This window comes from Fistularia commersonii, chromosome 28 (genome assembly GCF_037954325.1).
Source record: "Fistularia commersonii isolate RoL2024-O1a breed Wild chromosome 28, RoL_Fcom_v1.0, whole genome shotgun sequence".
Classification (NCBI taxonomy): Eukaryota; Metazoa; Chordata; class Actinopteri; order Syngnathiformes; family Fistulariidae; genus Fistularia; species Fistularia commersonii.
In genome coordinates, this window is record NC_141311.1 from 13,348,539 (window position 1) to 13,367,477 (window position 18,939).

The following is an 18,939-nucleotide window of genomic DNA, read 5'->3' on the forward strand; positions in this document are numbered from 1 at the left end:
TAAATACAACAGACACACCTCGAGCGGGAAGCAAACCTGTACTGTGTTCCTCCAGAGCTGAGGGCGGCAGTAATGTGCCAGTAGGTCGGGATATCCCGGTCGCTAACAAACTGAGTTAATCCACTGTCATGAGACCATTTTCGGAATGGTAAGTCTAGTCTTATTCCATTCATGCATTTTGAGAGTTAGCTTTGTCTCAGTTGCTTTCTAAAGTAAGCGTCGCTTAAACATATCTAGGGTTGCACATTCATTGAAAGCGCAAAGCATAAACGTATGCTAGCATCGACTAGCACAGATAGCGCTGTCTGCCCCCGTGTCGCTTAAATTAATCTAATTGTGGTTTTGCTTAATATGTTTTAATGACAGGGTACTGAAGTGAAAGATGTCATCATTAAACCCGATGCCCCAAACACCCTGCTGCTGGGCAAACATGCAGACTACATCGCTGCCTACGGCTCCAGAAAGGATGACTATGTGAGGGAAGACAAATGAGTTACTTCAAAATGTTTTTATATTAAAGAGTAGTCAGGGATCGATTATATTGTTTGGGCAAGGCTATGAATGTTACTTTTTAGCATTGTAGCATTCAGTGTCACAAAAATTGAATGAATGAAAGTTATCGTTTTACAAAATTATTGATTAACCCGACCTACCTGCAAAGAACGCTGTTTTACCCAATATCCTTCGGAAAATGTAATGTGGGTCAGGCCTGATCGCCTAACGACAGTGAGCAGACATGGTAATATTTATATGGCGGTATATGTAAAAATGTCTTTTTTCAGGCCCTTAAAAGTGTATTTTTTATTTGGCATATTATGAATTTTAGATCAAATGTTAGGAACGTGCCAGTCATTTTAACTCCCCAGTGATTTTGGATACTTTTTGTTTAGGAGTATACACTCTCTGAGTATCTGCGGATGAGCGGCATCTACTGGGGGCTGACAGTCATGGATCTTATGGGACAACTTTCCAGGATGAACCAGCAGGAAATTGTTGATTTCATCAAAGCCTGCCAACATGAATGTGGAGGCATAAGTGCTAGTATTGGCCATGATCCCCACCTGCTCTACACTCTTAGTGCAGTGCAGGTGATTACTAAGAAAATTAGCAGCTGGCTAATTTGTTGAAATAAATTGCTAACAAGAGATCTGCATTTTTGTGAACCCTGTAACTGAGGTTCACACTGTAATTTTTCATAATCATGAAAACACATTTATTGAACACCAGACGTTACCTGCCAGTTGAATTTTCTTATGTTTGAATTTTAATTGTGTTAAACATAGAATTGGGAATATATTTTTGAACATCTTTTCCAGATTCTGTGCTTGTATGACAATGTGGAAGTGATCAATGTGGATAAAGTGGTTGAATATGTCAAGTCATTGCAGCAGCATGATGGATCATTTGCTGGGGACAAGTGGGGTAAGAGGTGTCTTGATTGACTGTATGAGAGAATTATAAGAAAAATAAATTAAAAACAATGGCAATGGCAGTGCAATGGCTGGGGACAATTTCAGTATATGAGCTGATGTTTGTGGAAACAACACAAACTTCATATATAATACCATACTTTGATGATTGATTATCTATACAGGAGAAATAGATACAAGATTTTCCTTCTGTGCTGTTGCCACTCTTGCATTATTGGTATGTACATTAACCTCTCATCAGTGTGTATGATTATATACATTAATTATGAGGCTGCAAGACTATTAATTAATTTTCTTCCCAAAGGGCAAGATGGATGCTATAAATGTTGAGAAAGCAGTAGACTTTGTCTTGTCTTGTATGAACTTTGATGGAGGTTTTGGCTGCAGACCTGGTTCAGAGTCACATGCTGGTCAGGTGAGCATGGAGCACTATCTATGTTTCTTAAAGTCACATGTATATATTTAAACATATATTTGTCATTTGGTCATGGGAAATTTGCAAAAATATATTGGTCAAGCAAAGAATCCAGTTAAGATTTTTATTGGATGATGATACTACCAACACCAACGTGATAAAAATTTGTGTCCCATCGGGTTGTTCAGATTTACTGCTGCACAGCCTTCTTGTCCCTTACTGGTCAGCTCTACCAAGTAAATGCCGACTTGCTGGGCTGGTGGCTTTGTGAGAGACAACTTCCATCAGGAGGCCTCAATGGACGGCCTGAGAAGGTCTGTGTTTTGATTGAAAAATTATATGTATGTTGTGCAGATATCATATAAGATTAGAAAGAAATTAGAACACAAACACAGGAGGACCATATTATTACTCTTTATGCTCTATTTAGGAATACATGGCCAGATATACAGTTTTGTTGAAAATAATAGCAGTGTGTTTTAAAAGAGTGAGTAAAGCCCAAAATCATTACAATTGTTTTGATTTCAAAACCTATTATAATGCAATTTGAACAATGAAGGAAAACGTATTCGTTTTTTAAACCTAAAATTCATTTTTCTTCACGGCCTGTAAAGTATCAACAAATTGCAGTGGCTGTATTTCTCTATTTGCTGTAAAAACAGCAAAATTCTGAAAGATTTAGCTTCGCTTTAAATCCCTGAAGTAATAATTAGCAGTATAATTGTTTCTAATGACTAACTCTTGTATGTGTTGCATGGAATCAACTAGCTTTTTGCACCTGTGACCAGGTAATCTTGCCCAGGATGATTGGACTACATCCAACAATTCCTCTTATTTTTTGGATTTTGCCTTAGAAACAGCATTTTTGATGCTACCCCGCAAGTTTTCTATTGGATATTGGTCTGGGGACTGGGTTGGGCAATCCATATTGATCTGGAATCAAGATGCTGCTCACTTACTGGAGTGTTTTGGGCTGTTGTCTTGTTGAAACTTAAATTTCAAGGGCATTTGCCCTCTGGGAAAAGCAACATGACCTCTTAAGTATTTCGATATATACAATTGATCCCTTGTATGCGATAAGAAGACCCAACACAGTGGAATGAGAGACATCCCCACACATTGTACGGTGTCTTTAATTTGATGTTTGGGAGTCTTTTGACAAGCAATTGAGCAGCCCATCATTTTCAGCATTTTATGTTTACCCTTCTCCAACCAACTATTTGATCATCCTATGCTGCACTTCTGAGCACGTGTCGGGAACAACCCATTTTACTCTGAGAAATACAGTGGTATGGAAAAAGTATGAGCACCCCTAATCATTTTCAAGATTTTCCTTTATAAGTCATTGGTTGTTCCTCTTAGCAATTTCAGTTTAATATATCATATAGCAGACAAACATAGTGATATTTGAGAAGTGAAATGAAGTTTATAGGATTTACAGAAAGTGAGCAATAATTATTTAAACAAAAGTAATTATTTCTCAAATATCACTATGTTTGTCTGCTATATGATATATTAAACTGAAATTGCTGAAACGAACAACCAATGACTTGTAAAGGAAAATCTTAAATGATCAGGGGTGCCCAAACTTTTTCATACCACTATATATAACCAGTATGTGCAGCGTTTGTTGAGTACAATATGAGACATATTTATATCAAATACAAAGCAAAGACATAGTTTGTAACTTATTTCAGCAAAATTTGATGAATATGCGAACTGTCTCTTATGTGTTTCAGCTTCCAGATGTGTGTTACTCTTGGTGGGTTCTGGCATCACTCAAAATAATTGGCAAAATTCACTGGATCAACAAGGCCAAGTTGTCCAGTTTTATTCTGGCCTGCCAGGATGAGGAGACAGGAGGGTTTGCTGATCGACCAGGAGACATGGTGCGATGTTAAACCTTATTCGTTACAATATATTTAAATCTGAGGCCTTCATTTCTATCTTGTAATCTGTCACATGCAGTCCTCTACTTTTGACTGGTTGTTTGGTTATTGACTGCATCAGTATGCCAGATTGAAATGTAAGGGCAATGTCATAAATTTGGGGATAATGTTTAGAGGTAAAGCTGTAAAAGTGACATCTGACTGTCATTATTGTACAGTGGTTTCAAAAGTGTAAAATGATTTATACCGAATCAGAAATTATACCTTTTTACTTATTTAACTGTTAGTTTCTGAGAAAAGAATTCCTTGCATTGCTTCATTAGACTTATGTTTCTCTGTATTATCACCCATGATACATTTTCATATTAGTGCTTTTTAAATGAGTGATTTTGAACATTATAGAGGAATCTACCACATCGGCATGCATTCATAACCTTATAATTATGTAGCATCTTTTATTTGTTTTTATTTGCACAATGATACAAAAGCAACCAAATACCGGTACTGTAGTATAAACTTTCTGAATCACTACTTTAAATAACTATTTTGATAATGGGATTGACAAGGGAGGTGGCATTTACATAAGAGATAATGCAAATGAATTACATTAAAATGCACAGTACAATGTGCACAAGTCCAAAGAGAAGATTTATGGACATAGTGCAAGAGGATATGAAGGTAGTTGGTGTGAGAGAGGAGGATACAGAGGGTTAGATGGAGAAGGTTGATTCGCTGTGGTGACCCCTGAAGAGAAAAGGAGAGGAAGAATGCATAAGTCAGCACTTGAAAAGGAGTATTTATTTCTTTTCTTCGTCAAGCAACCATAGTAATTGTGAGAGATGTAAAAAAAATGTCACATTACAGTAATTACATAATCTTTGTCTGTAAAGCAGTAATTTCATACTTTCTCACTTCTTTGTGCAGGTGGATCCTTTCCACACACTCTTTGGTGTTGCAGGTCTCTCTCTCCTTGGGAATGAGCAAATCAGACCTGTGAACCCTGTCCTGTGCATGCCAGAGGAAGTTCTAAAGAGGATTGGCCTAGAGCCGGAGCTCTTGAGCTAGGTGGCTTTCACAGCCACACTTAGACAAAACTGCCAAGTTGACTGCCCCCTAAGCATCATCCCAACTACCCTGGTGAAATGTTGGCAAAATGTTGGCTGAAGTTTACAGATGCATTTTAAATTTAGTAAAAAAGGAAAGATTCTGTCTTGCTGCTATGTTGAAAAGCATAACCCCCATCATATTATCACATTTATTTGGAAATGTTTTTGGTGTGCTCCATTCATAAACTATGAAAAGGATCTTTGTTGAAGCTTAGAATCCACCAAATAGCACTCCTTAATTTTTGTTTATGCTCATTGTCAAAGTGATGGTTTGAATTGTGTAAAAATATGTTAAAACAACTACATTTCACTTTTACAGAACCAGACCATTTAATGTGCTTCACAATTAAACCTACAAATTAAAAGCAGCCAAAAGCATTTGTCATTTTCCCTAGCTTATCTGCTGACAAAAGTGGCATTTGCTATTTATTGTCCAATAGTTGTGATGTACTTGGTTAAAATGATAACGTAGGTACACTTCAACTGTGAGAGACAGAATGGGGGGAAAGAATCCAGGAAATCACATTGTAGGATTTTTAATAATTCAATTGCTAAATTCCTCATTAAAATAAGTGTTTGGTCACCTACAAACAAGGAAGACTTTTGACTCTCACAGACCTGTAACTTCTCCTTGAAGAGGCTTCTCTGTCCTCCACATGTTACCTGTATTAATGGCACCTGTTTGAGCTAGTTTATCAGCAGAAAAGACACATAGTCCATAGTCCACTTTGGCCAAGACCAAAGAACTGTCAAATGACACCAGAAACCAAATTGTAGACCTGCACCAGGCTGGGAATACTGACTCTGGAATAGGTAAGCGGCATGGTTTGAAGAAATCAACTGTGGGAGCGATTATTAGAAAATGGAAGACATACCAGACCACTGATAGTCTCCCTTGATCTGGGGCTCCATGCCAGACCTCACCCCTTGGGGTCAAAATGGTCACAAGAACAGTGAGCTAAAGTCCCAGAACCACACAGGGGGGACCTAGTGAATGACCTGCAGAGAGCTGGGGCCAAAGTAACAAAGGCTGCTATCAGTAACATTATGCTGCCAGGGAGTCAAATCCTGCTCTGCCAGATGTGTCCCCCTGCTTAAGCCAGCATGTTTCCAGGCCCGTCTTAAGTTTGCTAGAGAACATCTGGATGATCCAGAAGAGGACTGGGAGGATGTCCTATGGTCAGATGAAAACTAAAAAGAACTGTTTGTACTCCAAATACAACAAGTTGACTTTTTACCAAACACTACACCAGGGGTGTCAAACTCATTTCTCATCGAGGGCCACATATGGGCTACGTCAGGGGTCGGAAATTTTTAACACCCAAAGCCATTTGGACCCGGTTTCCATGGAATAGGGAACACTGGGAGCTGCAAATAATTTTTGATGTCTAAAATAAAGGTACCACTGTATATATTGCTTTTTATTACCTTTACACTTTGCATAAACAAGTGTGTAGCTTATGAAATCCACGAAGTGCTACAGAGAAAATTCAATTCTATTTATGGAATGAACACATTTTGAGCTTTGGGCTTTCAGAGCGTGTAGCGTAGCCTTGACCTGAATTATGAAAATAAATTGGGAAAAAATCACTGTGTCAGTGAACAATAAAAAATATTTGTAAAACATCTTCATAAATATTTATTTTACCTGGTTAATGGGACTTCAGCGCCTGAACTTCTGCGCACAGCATCTGCAAATCGGGACTATACCGGCAGGCGGGTATACTGGCTTCCGCGTGTGACGTTTATTTTGAGCGGCAAAAAAAAAAAAAAAAAATAAAAAAAAAAATTATTTATATATATATATATATATATATATATATGTATACACTTACCGGACACTTTATTAGGTACACCATGCTAGTAACGGGTTGGACCCCCTTTTGCCTTCAGAACTGCCTCAATTCTTCGTGGCATAGATTCAACAAGGTGCTGGAAGCATTCCTCAGTTTGGTCCATATTGACATGATGGCATCACACAGTTGGCGCAGATTTGTCGGCTGCACATCCATGATGCGAATCTCCCGTTCCACCACATCCCGAAGATGCTCTATTGGATTCAGATCTGGTGACTGTGGAGGCCATTTGAAGGCCACTGGAGGCCAGTGAACTCATTGTCATGTTCAAGAAACCGGTCTGAGATGATTCCAGCTTTATGACATGGTGCATTATCCTGCTGAAAGTAGCCATCAGAAGTTGGGTACATTGTGGTCATAAAGGGATGGACATGGTCAGCAACAATACTTAGGTAGGCTGTGGCATTGCAACGATGCTCAACTGGTACCAAGGGGCCCAAAGAGTGCCAAGAAAATATTCCCCACACCATTACACCACCATCACCAGCCTGAACCGTTGATACAAGGCAGGATGGATCCATGCTTTCATGTTGTTGACGCCAAATTCTGACCCTACCATCCGAATGTTGCAGCAGAAATCGAGACTCTTCAGACCAGGCAACGTTTTTCCAAACCTCTATTGCCCAATTTCGATGAGCTTGTGCAAATTGTAGCCTCAGTTTCCTGTTCTTAGCTGAAAGGATTGGCACCCGGCGTGGTCTTCTGCTGCTGTAGCCCATCTGCCTCAAAGTTGGACGTACTGTGCGTTCAGGGATGCTCTTCTGCCTACCTTGGTTGTAATGGGTGGTTATTTGAGCTCGAACCAGTCTGGCCATTCTCCTCTGACCTCTGGCATCAACAAGGCATTTCCGCCCACAGAACTGCTGCTCACTGGATATTTTTTCTTTTTCGGACCATTCTCTGTAAACCCTAGAGATGGTTGTGCATGAAAATCCCAGTAGATCAGCAGTTTCTGAAATACTCAGACCAGCCCTTCTGGCACCACCAACCATGCCACGTTCAAAGTCACTCAAATCACCTTACTTCCCCATACTGATGCTCGGTTTGAACTGCAGGAGATTGTCTTGACCATGTCTACATGCCTAAATGCACTGAGTTGCCGCCATTTGATTGGCTGATTAGAAATTAAGTGTTAACCAGCAGTTGGACAGGTGTACCTTATAAAGTGGCCGGTGAGTGTATATACATATATATATATATATATATATATATATATATATAAATATATATATTTCAAGATCACAATAATCTTCCATCTTGGAACTAACATTAAAAAAAGAACCAACACAAGTAAAATACACTTCAATTAAATATTTATAATTTATTTTCCCAAGCCACTTGGAGTCGCAGTGTAAGGATAGAGGAGCTGCACGCGGCTCCAGAGCTGCGTGTTGCCGACCCCTGGCCTAGGTAGATGTCAAGTGGGCCGGACCATTAACATAGCATACTCAGCAATAAAAAACCCAAACATTATGTCTTTCCTCTGTTTTGGTGTAAAGAAGTACAAGGACATTAGGAAAGTCTTGGAATTTAATGAACAATCATTTTATAAAACATTTCATGAAACACCGGTTTCCTTACACAAACGTGTAATTTACTTTTATCATTCACATGTATGCATTGAAACTGATCGTACAAAGGCACAAAACTTTAATATTGGTAATTGGTATTGAAAAATAAAGTAATGCAATTTACCTATAAAGAGCTTATAAAAAAGGGATTTTTAAACCATTTACACATGTGCATACGAAAACTAAATTTTCACATTTTCACTAGCAATTAGGTAGCTGGCTTTTACCGCTGCTTCACTGATTTCTCGGCTATCGGTGAAAGTGGACTGCTGTCTCCCCAAACCCGTCAGCAATTCGTTGATCTTATCTCTTCTCAGTTGTCCTTGCAAGCTGTCATATTTTTCGCTGTGATGAGTCTCGTCGTGGCACTGAATATTATATTCCTTGAATACCGAAACTTGTTGCAAACACAACAAGCACAAAAGTTTCCCGTTTCCCAACTTTTCTCTGTTTTGATAGCGACATTTTGAGTAACGAGGAGGTAGCGTGGAGGTAGAGAACAGGGTGGAAACAACGTCGTAGCAAGCTACAGATGGCGCATCGATAACGTCCGCTGATTGGTCTGTCTCAGTGATGCGGTTTGTCTTCTTTTCTGAGCAAAATAGTGCGCTCCCAGCGGAAATTTTTTGAATTGCATTTAATAAAAAAAAAATCATTTTCTTTAATGCATTTTTTCACTTTCAAATGATCCTGCGGGCCTGATCGAACCTCCGTATGGTTGACACCCCTGCACTATACCTACTGTGAAACATGGGGGTGGAAACATCATGCTTTGAGGGTGTTTTTCTGCAAAGAGACCAAGACTACTGATCCATGTAAAGGAAAGAATGAATGGGGCCATAGACAATCTTTGTAGGGAGTTGAAAGTCTGTGTTGCCGAGCTACAGCCCCAAAACATCACTGCATTGAGGAATGGGCCAAAGTGCCAGCAACAGTGTGTGAAAACCTTGTGAGGACTTACAGAAAACATTTGACCTCTGTCATTGCCAACAAAGGGTATATAAACAAATTATTGAGATGAACTTTTGTCATTGACCAAATGCTTATTCTCCACCATAATTTGCGAATACATTCTTTAAAAATCAGGCAATTTGATTTTCTGTGTGGATTTTTTTTTCTCTCATTCTGTGTCTCATAGATGAAGTGTACCTATGATGAAAATTATAGTACCCTCTCATCTTTTTAAGTGGGAGAGCTTTCAGAATTGGTGGCTGACTAAATATATTTTGCCCCACTGTATATATATGTTGATTTATTAATGTCTTTCAGCATTTTCATCACATTGGAGGATTCTGCCTTGATCCTGCACCTTCTGAACAAGGTCACGTTTATGCTTTAGCCTTTGATTGATTTGATTCTGTTGGACCTATGCTGCTTTATAAAGCTAGCCTGTGATGATTACTGGTCAATGCTTGTTTTTTTAAACATAGACAGGTTTCTTTCACACAGCATAAAATAAGATTTTTAATCCTTAAATTTTATCTAGGTCTCGTTCTTTCAGATGTTTGAAATAATTTTACATTTATGAACCTGTCTTTTCATATTTTATAGCAGTGGCTTCTAGTGAGCTTCTTCATGCAAAAATCATCTTGGATAATGTTTTGATTACAACTCTGAAGGAAGATATACAGTAGAACCTGTTACCTTGTCCTAGTTCTCACACTACATCTTATATATCACATTTATTTGTAAAATAATCCATAAAACCCCTCCAAAAATTCAGCTTTAAAAAACGAAATACAGTGATCCCTCGCTATAACGCGGTTTACGTTTCACGGTTTCGCTACTTCACAGATTTGCATCATGCATCGTGTTCTGCATTCTGATTGGCTAAAAAGTCACTCCGCTTCTTCTCTACCTGTGCGTCAATAACGTCGCAGTTTGAAATGTACACGTACGTAATACAGCTTGCCAAATTTACATTATATACGTGCAAATTCTCTTGCAATTTCGAGTTTCTCTAAAACCCATAATGTTGACAAAACGCTCTGGACCAACAAAAGCACCTGCGGCAGGTCCCAAAAGGCAGCGAAGATGCTATCTATCGCAGATAAAGTTAAACTTCTGGACATGCTAAGGGACGGTAAAAGCTATGTGGCTGTAGGTCGGCATTACGGAATTAATTAATCTTCCGTTTGTTCCATAATGAAGGAAGAAAAACACATAAGGACGACAGCAGCAGAGTCTACATTCTGTGGATTAATGACTGCAGGAAAAAAAAACATTGCGTTGGATACAAACGTTATCTGCACAAAAGCGAGAATACTGTATCAAAACTTTGCTGACAGTGACAGGGAAGAGGAGGATGCCGGGCCATCAACAAGAGCTGTTCACACAGTACCAAGCGCATTTAATGCCAGCAAGGGCTGGTTTGAAAACTTTAAGAAATGCTTTGGACTTAAAAATGTTTCTCTGCATGGAGAGATGGCCTTGCGAATACCGCTGAAGCAGAAGCGTTCGTGAACAATAAGTTCAAAGCGATCATTGAGGAAGGGGGATATAAGCTTGTACAAGTTTTTAACATGGATGAGACTGGCTTATTTTGGAAACTAATGCCCTCCCACACATTCATCATGCAGGAAGAAGCCAAAGCCCCAGGATTTAAAGCTCAAAAAGATCGTTTGACTCTGGTTATGTGCAGAAATGCTGCAGGTTTCATGATTAAACCAGGGCTTATTTATAGGTTCAAAAATCCCAGAGCACTGAAAAACAAAAATAAGGATGATTTGCCCGTTTACTGGATGTACAATGCAAAGGCTTGGATGACAAAAGTGCTCAATCTGGATTGGTTCAAAAACTATTTCATCACAGAGGTCAAGTGTTATTTGAGAGGAAAGGGACTAGACTTTAAAGTGCTTCTGCTTGTTGACAACGCCGGAGGTCACGCTGATGATTTGACATATGATTGTGTGCAAATCGAATTTCTGCCTCCAATCACTACATCTCTGATTCAGCCCATGGACCAAGGCATCATCCGTGCTTTCAAGGCTCTCTATACGCGCCACACCCTGCAACATATTGTCGCATCATATCTCCAAAACATTCAGAGGGCCATTCAGGAGATGACAACTGAAACTTGAAATGCCTGCTGGAAAAAATTGTGGCCAGAGGCAGTGCAAAACCCAACCAGAGGCTCGCTTGACGAGGTCCATCACGCTGCCGTCGATACAGCTGTGATCTTGCTAAACAGCTTGGAGGAGACGGCTTTAATGACATGAGTCTGGATGACATAAATGCCCTGATTGATGCAAACGCACATCCGCTGACCGATGCAGACCTGGCAGAAATGACAAAGCCACAAAGCGACGATGAAAGAGAAGAGGAAGAAGAGGACACAAGTGTGGCCAAAGATGAGGAGGAAGAACTAACACTTGGTCGTTTAGCAACCATGGTGACAATGACCACTGAACTTCAGCGAGTAGCTCAAGAATGGGACCCTTTGATGAGCCATTCATTACAGTTCTACAACACAATCGATGGTGACATGTCGGTGTATAAGGATCTTTTTGTCTTTTTTTGGATCACTATTTGTCCAACTGTACTTTGTATTTTTTTCATAATCATTTTTAATTTTCTCCCGTTTAATCCAATTACTCAGGTCGCGGTGGGCGGTGCTAATCTCCTCAATTTGAAGCCTCTGTTCACATTGATGATTAAAATTATTATTTGACAGTACAGTACAGAAGTTATTTGTTGAAAAAAACATTTCTAAAGTACAGTACTTTTATTTGTGTAACAAATGATTGAGCCTGTAAAATGGTTTGTTCTTTCTTTTCAATGTATAATAGAGTATTTAATTGTATAATAATTGTACAAAAAAAAATTAAGGTTTCTACTTCACGGATTTTGCCTATCATGGGTTCTTTTTGGAACGTAACCCCTGCGAAAAACAAGGGTATACTGTATAATCGTTTGAATATTTGTCTGTTGAAAAACCTGACATATCTGTTTTTGAAGCACATATCCTGGTTTTGTTAAAAATTTGAGATTTTCTTCTTTAATTTATTTTACTGAATGCTTCTACTCACCTTAGAATGATGCAGATCTCAGTTACTAAGTTTGTCCAGGTAGGTATCACAACAGCAAAAACGGGTCAAGTGGCCTCCAGCCAGCAAAACGAGTGAGTGGCAGAGGTTCAATGACGATCTGGATGGTATTCTGGAAGCCACAATGAAAGGAGGGGCTGACAGGAAACTCCAGATAATGGCCACCATGGTCATCAGCCTCGCCACAGAAAGGTTCGGTACAGAGGAGAGGCGTGGTGCTGCAATCCCCTACTCTAAGAATCGCAGGGCAGAGAGAATATCACAGCTGCGTCGTGAACTCAGGGACTTGAAGAAGCAGTTCTCGGTTGCAAGCGAGGACCTGAGACCGGGGATGGCAGAAATTTGCGGCGTCCTGAGGAAAAAGCTGGTCACCCTTCGAAAAGCTGAGTCGCAAAGGAGGCGGGCTAAGGAAAGAGCCAAAAGGCGCGCAGCCTTCCTAGCAAACCCCTTTGGGTTCACCAAACAGCTGCTAGGTCAGAAGCGCAGCGGCCACCTAACCTGCACGAAAGAGGAGGTAGATACCTACCTTAATGAAACATACAGCAATGCAGCGAGGGAGGAGAATGCAGAGAGCTGATCAAGCCACCTGAAGCAGCTTGTGAGTTTAACACCAAAGTCCCCACCTGGAAAGAAATTCAGACTGTGGTCAAGAATGCAAGGAACAACTCAGCACCTGGACCCAATGGAGTCCCATACCTGCTTTACAAGAGGTGCCCCAAGCTCCTTCAGCGCCTGGGGAAAATCATAAGGGTGATCTGGAGGAGGGGGGAGGTTGCCCATCAATGGAGATCTGCAGAAGGGGTGTGGATCCCAAAGGAAGAGAAGTCTACCACCATTGAGCAGTTCCGAACCATTTCACAGCTCAATGTCGAGGGAAAGATATTTTTCAGTATCCTCTCCCGCCGACTGTCCGACTATCTTCTCCAGAATCAATACATCGAACCTTCTGTGCAAAAGGGTGGGATTCCAGAGTACCAGGATGTCTGGAACACAGCGGGGTAGTGACACAGCTGATAAGGGAGGCTCGAGAGGGGAAAGGGAACCTATCTGTGCTTTGGCCTGACCTAGCTAATGCATATGGCTCTATACCCCACAAGCTGGTGGAAGTGGCATTGGAACGGCACCACGTCCCATGTAACATCAAGGCCTTAATCATGGACTACTATAACAGCTTGTAGCTGAGATTTTCCTCTGGAACAGTAACATCAGAGCGGCACCGGCTAGAGAAAGGGATAATCACTGGATGTACCATTTCAGTGATACTCTTTGCCTTGGCTATGAACATGTTGGTCAAGTCCACCGAGCCAGAGTGCAGAGGGCCCACAACCAAGTCCGGGATCCGTCAACCCCCCATCAGAGCATTTATGGACGATCTGTCGGTAACAACTGCGTCAGTTCCAGGATGCAGATGGATCCTCCAGGGCTTTGAGAAGCTCACCACCTGGGCACGCATGCACTTCAAGCCGGAGAAACCCAGGTCTCTAGTCCTGAAAGGTGGAAGGGTGACCGACCGGTTTCGCTTCTCCCTAGGAGGCTCCCAGATCCCATCAGTCACGGAGAAACCTGTGAAAAGCCTTGGCAAGATCTTTGACTGCTCCCTGAAGGATACAGCCTCCATCAGGGCTACCAACAATCAGCTGGAAGGCTGGCTAACAGCAGTGGACAAGTCAGGTCTCCCGGGGAAGTTCAAGGCATGGATGTACCAGCACGGTATTCTGCCCAGGATACTGTGGCCCTTGCTTGTCTATGAATTTCCGATATCCACTGTGGAAGGGTATGAGCGGAGGGTCAGCAGTCACCTCCGGCGCTGGTTGGGGCTTCCCCGGAGTCTCAGCAGCATTGCCCTGTATGGCAATAAAAACAAGCTGACCCTACCAATCAACAGCCTTACTGAGGAGTTCAAGGTCACCAGGGCAAGGGAGGTTCTCCAGTACAGGGAATCAAAGGACCCAAAGGTTGCTCTAGCCGGCATCATGGTGAGGACAGGCAGAAGGTGGAAGGCGCATGAGGCGGTGGACCAGGCAGAAGCTTGGCTGTTCCACAAGGAGCTTGTGGGGTCTGTGGCAACTGGTCGGCAGGCCTGGGAACTATTCCGACAACGCACCACAGGAAGCGCAAGGGCAAGGAAAGGCGGGACCAGGTCCAACTCGAGGTGCGGGCTGGTGTCGAAGAACAGCATGCGAGCCAGTGGGTCGGGCTAAGGCAGCAAGGTGCATGGACTAGATGGGAGGAGGCCATGGACAGGAAGATCTCGTGGACGGAGTTGTGGAAGGCTGAACCATTCCGTATAAAATTCCTCATCCAGTCGGTCTATGATGTCTTGCCCAGCCCGTCAAACCTCTTTCTTTGGGGCAAGGTTGAAACTCCATCATGCACATTGTGCCAGGGAAGGGGAACTCTGGAGCACATCTTCAGCAGCTGTCCGAAAGCACTTGGTCATGGCGCCAGCGATATCAGCCTTCTCCAAGTGCTTAAGGCAATTGCTGAGTCCATCCACTCTGCCATTGGCCACAGCAAGCGCTTCCAGCCACAGAGGCAGGGTGTGACATTCATCAGAGCTGGGGAACAACCTCCTCCCCAACCAAAGACCCAAACAGGACTTCTGGGAACTGCAGAGGACTGGCAGCTAAGGGTGGACCTCTGCAAACAGCCGAGGTTCCCTGAGGACATCATAGAAACCCGCCTAAGACCAGACATTGTCCGACATTCAGAGTCCTCCAAGCAGGTCATCATGCTAGAGCTGACTGTGCCCTGGGAGGAGAGAATGGAGGAAGCCAACAGAAGAAAGGAGGAGAAGTATGCTGAGCTGGTGGAAGACTGCCGCATCAGGGGATGGCATGCACAATGCTTGCCCATTGAGGTCGGGGGAGGGGGCTTTGCAGGGAAGTCTCTCTGCAAGGCCTACAGTCTCCTGGGCATCACAGGGGCACGCAAAAGGAGAGCCATCTGTTCAGCGTCAGAGGCCGCTGAGAAGGCATCCAGATGGCTCTGGATCCAGAGGGACAAAGAGTGGATGAGTGCCTCTGGGACACAGGTTGGGAACTGATCACTCCTGGCCGGGTCGCCTGGGTGAGGGGGTCTGAAGTTGAAAGACCCGAAACCCCCCGTTACCCCAGGTACTATCACTGACGATGTGTCCAAGAAACTGCATCACAAGATGTATCCTAAAACCGAATGGTAGGTATTTTTTAAAAACTCAACAGATACACAAATCATTCCTTAATGGCCCCCAGTTAACTGAATAGTTTAATTCTACACTACATCTGGTGCACCAGGAAAAGAAGGTCAAATTAAGATAAGATAAACTTTATTGATCCCCATAGGAGAAATTCCTTTGTCACAGCAGCTTAACAGTTACAATATCATAAAAAAAGGAAAATAAAAAATAAATATGAATATAAATACAAAGACAGAAGATAGCAAGACAAATAAATAGCAGATAAAAAGACAGCATACAACAGCAACAGCAACAACATTAGGGATAACAATGGACAGTATCAAGGAACAGTGATGGTGAAAAATACACAACCAGAGCAAAACAACAATATAGAGTGACAAAAGTAAAGAGCAATGAATAAAATAAATAAACAAAATAGGCAGGCCGCATGTGGGCTGGGACAAGCTAGGATAAGAAAGGCAGCAGAGCTAGGGCATGATGTGTGGGGTAGTAAGTGGGGTCAGGAAGTGAGAGTGCGGAAGCAGCACATGTGCACTCAGGCTGGGCACAGTTGTGCTGTCCGGGCTGTTTTTTTGTTGTCTGATGGCTGTGGGCACAAAGGAGCGTCTGAAGCGTCCGGTTCTGCACCAGGTGGGATTAATGATTGGCTGTACATCAGCCACAGCTCGTTGTGCAGGGTGCGGGAAGGATTGTTCAGGATGGCTCCCAGTTTGTCCTTCACCCTCCCCACTGCCACTGATTGGAGATGGTCCAGGTTCAGTCCCACCTCAAGCTTTCCTCACTATCTTATTGAGGCTATTGACCTCACCTGTCTGGGCAGCGCCCCACCAGTATACAATACCAAAGAAGAGTGCTCTGGTCACCATAGAAGGTCTTGAGGAGCCTGCTACAGATGCCAAACAACCTGAGTGTCCTCAGGAGGAACATCCTGTTTTGATCCGTCCTGCAAAGTGCATCAGTGTTGGGTGTCCATTCCAGTTTGTTGTTGATGTGGACCCCAAGGTACTTGTAGGAGTCCATTATCTCCATCTCAGGAACCTGAGTTATACCGGAAGTTGGAGGTGAAGAGGGTGAAGAGGAATGGAGACAGACCAGTACCTTTAGGCACTCCTGTGCTGTACGTCACGGCCTCAGAAATACAGCCATCCACCCTAGCATACTGGGACCGTCCTTTGAGGTAGTCTAGGATCCAGGCAGCTATGTCAGGGTGAAATTGCGTACTCAGCAGCTTGTCCTTGAGGAGGGTGGGTTGGATGCTGTTAAAGGCACTTGAGAAGTCAAAGAAGGTGACTCACAGTGCTTCCTGCACCCTAAAGATGGGATAGGGCCTTATGAGTGAGGAAGATGATTGCATCCTACACACCCATGTGCATGCCTATATGAAAACTGCAGAGGGTCCAGGGAAGAAGATAGTCGGTCTTTCAGGTGCTGGAATACAACCCTTTCGAATGACTTAATGACATGTGATGTTAGTGCCATCGGACTGTAGTCATTGAGAGTACGTGGACGTCCCTTTTTGAGTACTGGGAGGGAGTGTCTGCACCAGTGTTCAGGGGGATGAAGGGGGTGATGTGGGGGGATACTGACCGAGGAGACTGTTGGTGGGTGGGGGGGATAACATTTGTGTGTGCATGTTATTGTTCCCATTGATGTGGTAGGAGGCTGGCGGGACTGGTAGTGGCCGTGTCTGTGCTCGGGGGGAAGGGGTGGTGCGGTGGTGGTGGTGGAGGTGCTGTCTGTGGCAGTTGTGGATGGGCGCAGGAAGGGGGGGCAGGTAGTGGTTTTGTCCGGGTTTGAGTAGATGTTGAGGTGGGGAGAGGAGGGCTGTCCTTTGAAGCTGCTGGTTGTGGGAAGGAGGCTGGTGATGAGGGGGAGGCAAGGTGTTGAAGTAGGGGAGCGGAGCATACAGCAGAGGTGCGAGGAGTTGAGGAGGAGGGGGAAGGGAGCCCAGAATTAACAGGGGTGTCAAACCTATTGAAGAAAAGGTTTAGCTCCGCAGCAAAATCAGGGCCGCCCTTGGCCCCAGGCGTGGTTTCCCAGAGCCTGTCATCTTCCTCACCTCCCTCCAAACCTTCATGGTTTTACTCTGCTCCATCTTGGACTCAACTAACTCCTTATAGTTGAGTTGGAATTCCCTATTCAATGTGAATGGTGCAAATTATTGTAAAATGCAGACATTGCATTGTGGGTTCACAATTAGAAATATTAACTTTAAGTATGGCCTCTCTGGAGTCATCAAAGATGGGGAAAAATGATAATAGTGCAAAACAAGCAGGAGAATCAAATTAACTTTATTGCAACAAATATTTCATTAATCTGTGACAGGATGTAATGTTACACACACTGATGGGCATTTTTCACTCTCCTGCCAAAACCAAGAGCACCAGCAGAACCTGAATGACAAACCTAGATTGGAACCTACATTGTTTTACAATCAAATTGGACAGTGTTTGTGACATTTCATAATTACTTGACTAATGGCATTGATAAAAATGACAAACAACAAGCTGATAATTACTTCAAAAATTCCCTGAAAATGAATCATCTTAAAATGGATCTTACCACTTGATTAAACCTTATGTTGGTAAGAAGCAAGCAGTAACTAAAAACCTACATACTTTTACATACGTATAGAGGAATGTTTTCAAAACATCAAACTAGAATTGTATTGAAAGAAAGTAGCCTTAAGAAAATACAGAAGCATGACCACTGAACTGTTTTTGCATCAAACGACACTATAAAAAGTCAAGCATAGTAATTATCTCTTTTTTATGGAAATTATACCTACTATAATTATTTTTCCCCCAAATATTTAAAAACCTCTGAATTACAATGTGTTTTTTCATGGGATCAAAGACCTTTGTCCCTGAAATGTTTTAAAACTTTTCAGATAAATCATGCATGTATTTGAAGACTGTAAACCAACCCAACGTTTTTTGATTCTGAATAGAGGTGTGAAATGTGGATGTTGTATGACTGTTTTCGACATCACTTCTGACCACAACAAATGCATGTGAAAATACTTATCCTCAACTGTATCTCTGAACTAAGCCAACTCGCAACAGATTAGGCTATTTTATTTGATTTCCTTTTTACTAATGTAATTACTTCTATTTCTTCAAAATCTCTGACTCTCCTCATGCTTAGAAAAAACTGATACATTTTATTTTTGAGATGAGTTTTCTTGATAACATTCAAATTTGAACCATAAAACCTGAAGCACTGTGGGACTTTTACTCCAAACCATCTTAAATATTCTCCCTTTTTTATTTACGACACTTTGCATGCATGTGCAGTGATTTCAATACATCAGCCTTTTCTTTTACAATGAGTTACCATCCCTTTAAAGTCGAATACCTTTCAGTCAGCCATTTGAGCAGCAATCACTGTTTACTGATGTGGTTCTTATCAAAATGCTGCTCTCTTCTGGAAGGCATGCAGATGATGT

The 18,939-nt window shown here is 42.2% G+C and overlaps 1 protein-coding gene and 1 pseudogene across 2 annotated transcripts; both read left to right on the plus strand.

The window, feature by feature from the left end:
* The first annotated feature begins 31 nt into the window (after positions 1–31).
* On the plus strand, positions 32–5,206 carry rabggtb (Rab geranylgeranyltransferase subunit beta). 2 transcript variants are annotated; one of them, XM_086175448.1, is made up of 9 exons: positions 32–148; positions 367–474; positions 891–1,088; positions 1,317–1,422; positions 1,595–1,647; positions 1,735–1,845; positions 2,034–2,159; positions 3,585–3,734; positions 4,659–5,206. In XM_086175448.1, exons 1-9 carry the CDS (start codon positions 146–148, stop codon positions 4,797–4,799), a joined length of 996 nt encoding a protein of 331 aa, XP_086031574.1. In that variant the 5' UTR covers positions 32–145; the 3' UTR covers positions 4,800–5,206. The 2 variants fall into 2 exon arrangements, with proteins under 2 accessions (XP_086031574.1, XP_086031575.1); XM_086175449.1 differs by lacking the exons at positions 32–148; positions 367–474 and adding an exon at positions 629–739.
* Positions 5,207–12,359: 7,153 nt separating this feature from the next.
* On the plus strand, positions 12,360–15,359 carry LOC147217690 (uncharacterized; annotated as a pseudogene).
* Positions 15,360–18,939: the final 3,580 nt, after the last annotated feature.

Bases quoted from the DNA above. Each gene is read 5' to 3' on its own strand.
- rabggtb (XM_086175448.1), top strand. The intron at 475-890 runs GTGAGGGAAGAC...CTTTTTGTTTAG, and splicing joins GCTCCAGAAAGGATGACTAT to GAGTATACACTCTCTGAGTA. The intron at 1,423-1,594 runs GTAAGAGGTGTC...TTATCTATACAG, and splicing joins ATTTGCTGGGGACAAGTGGG to GAGAAATAGATACAAGATTT.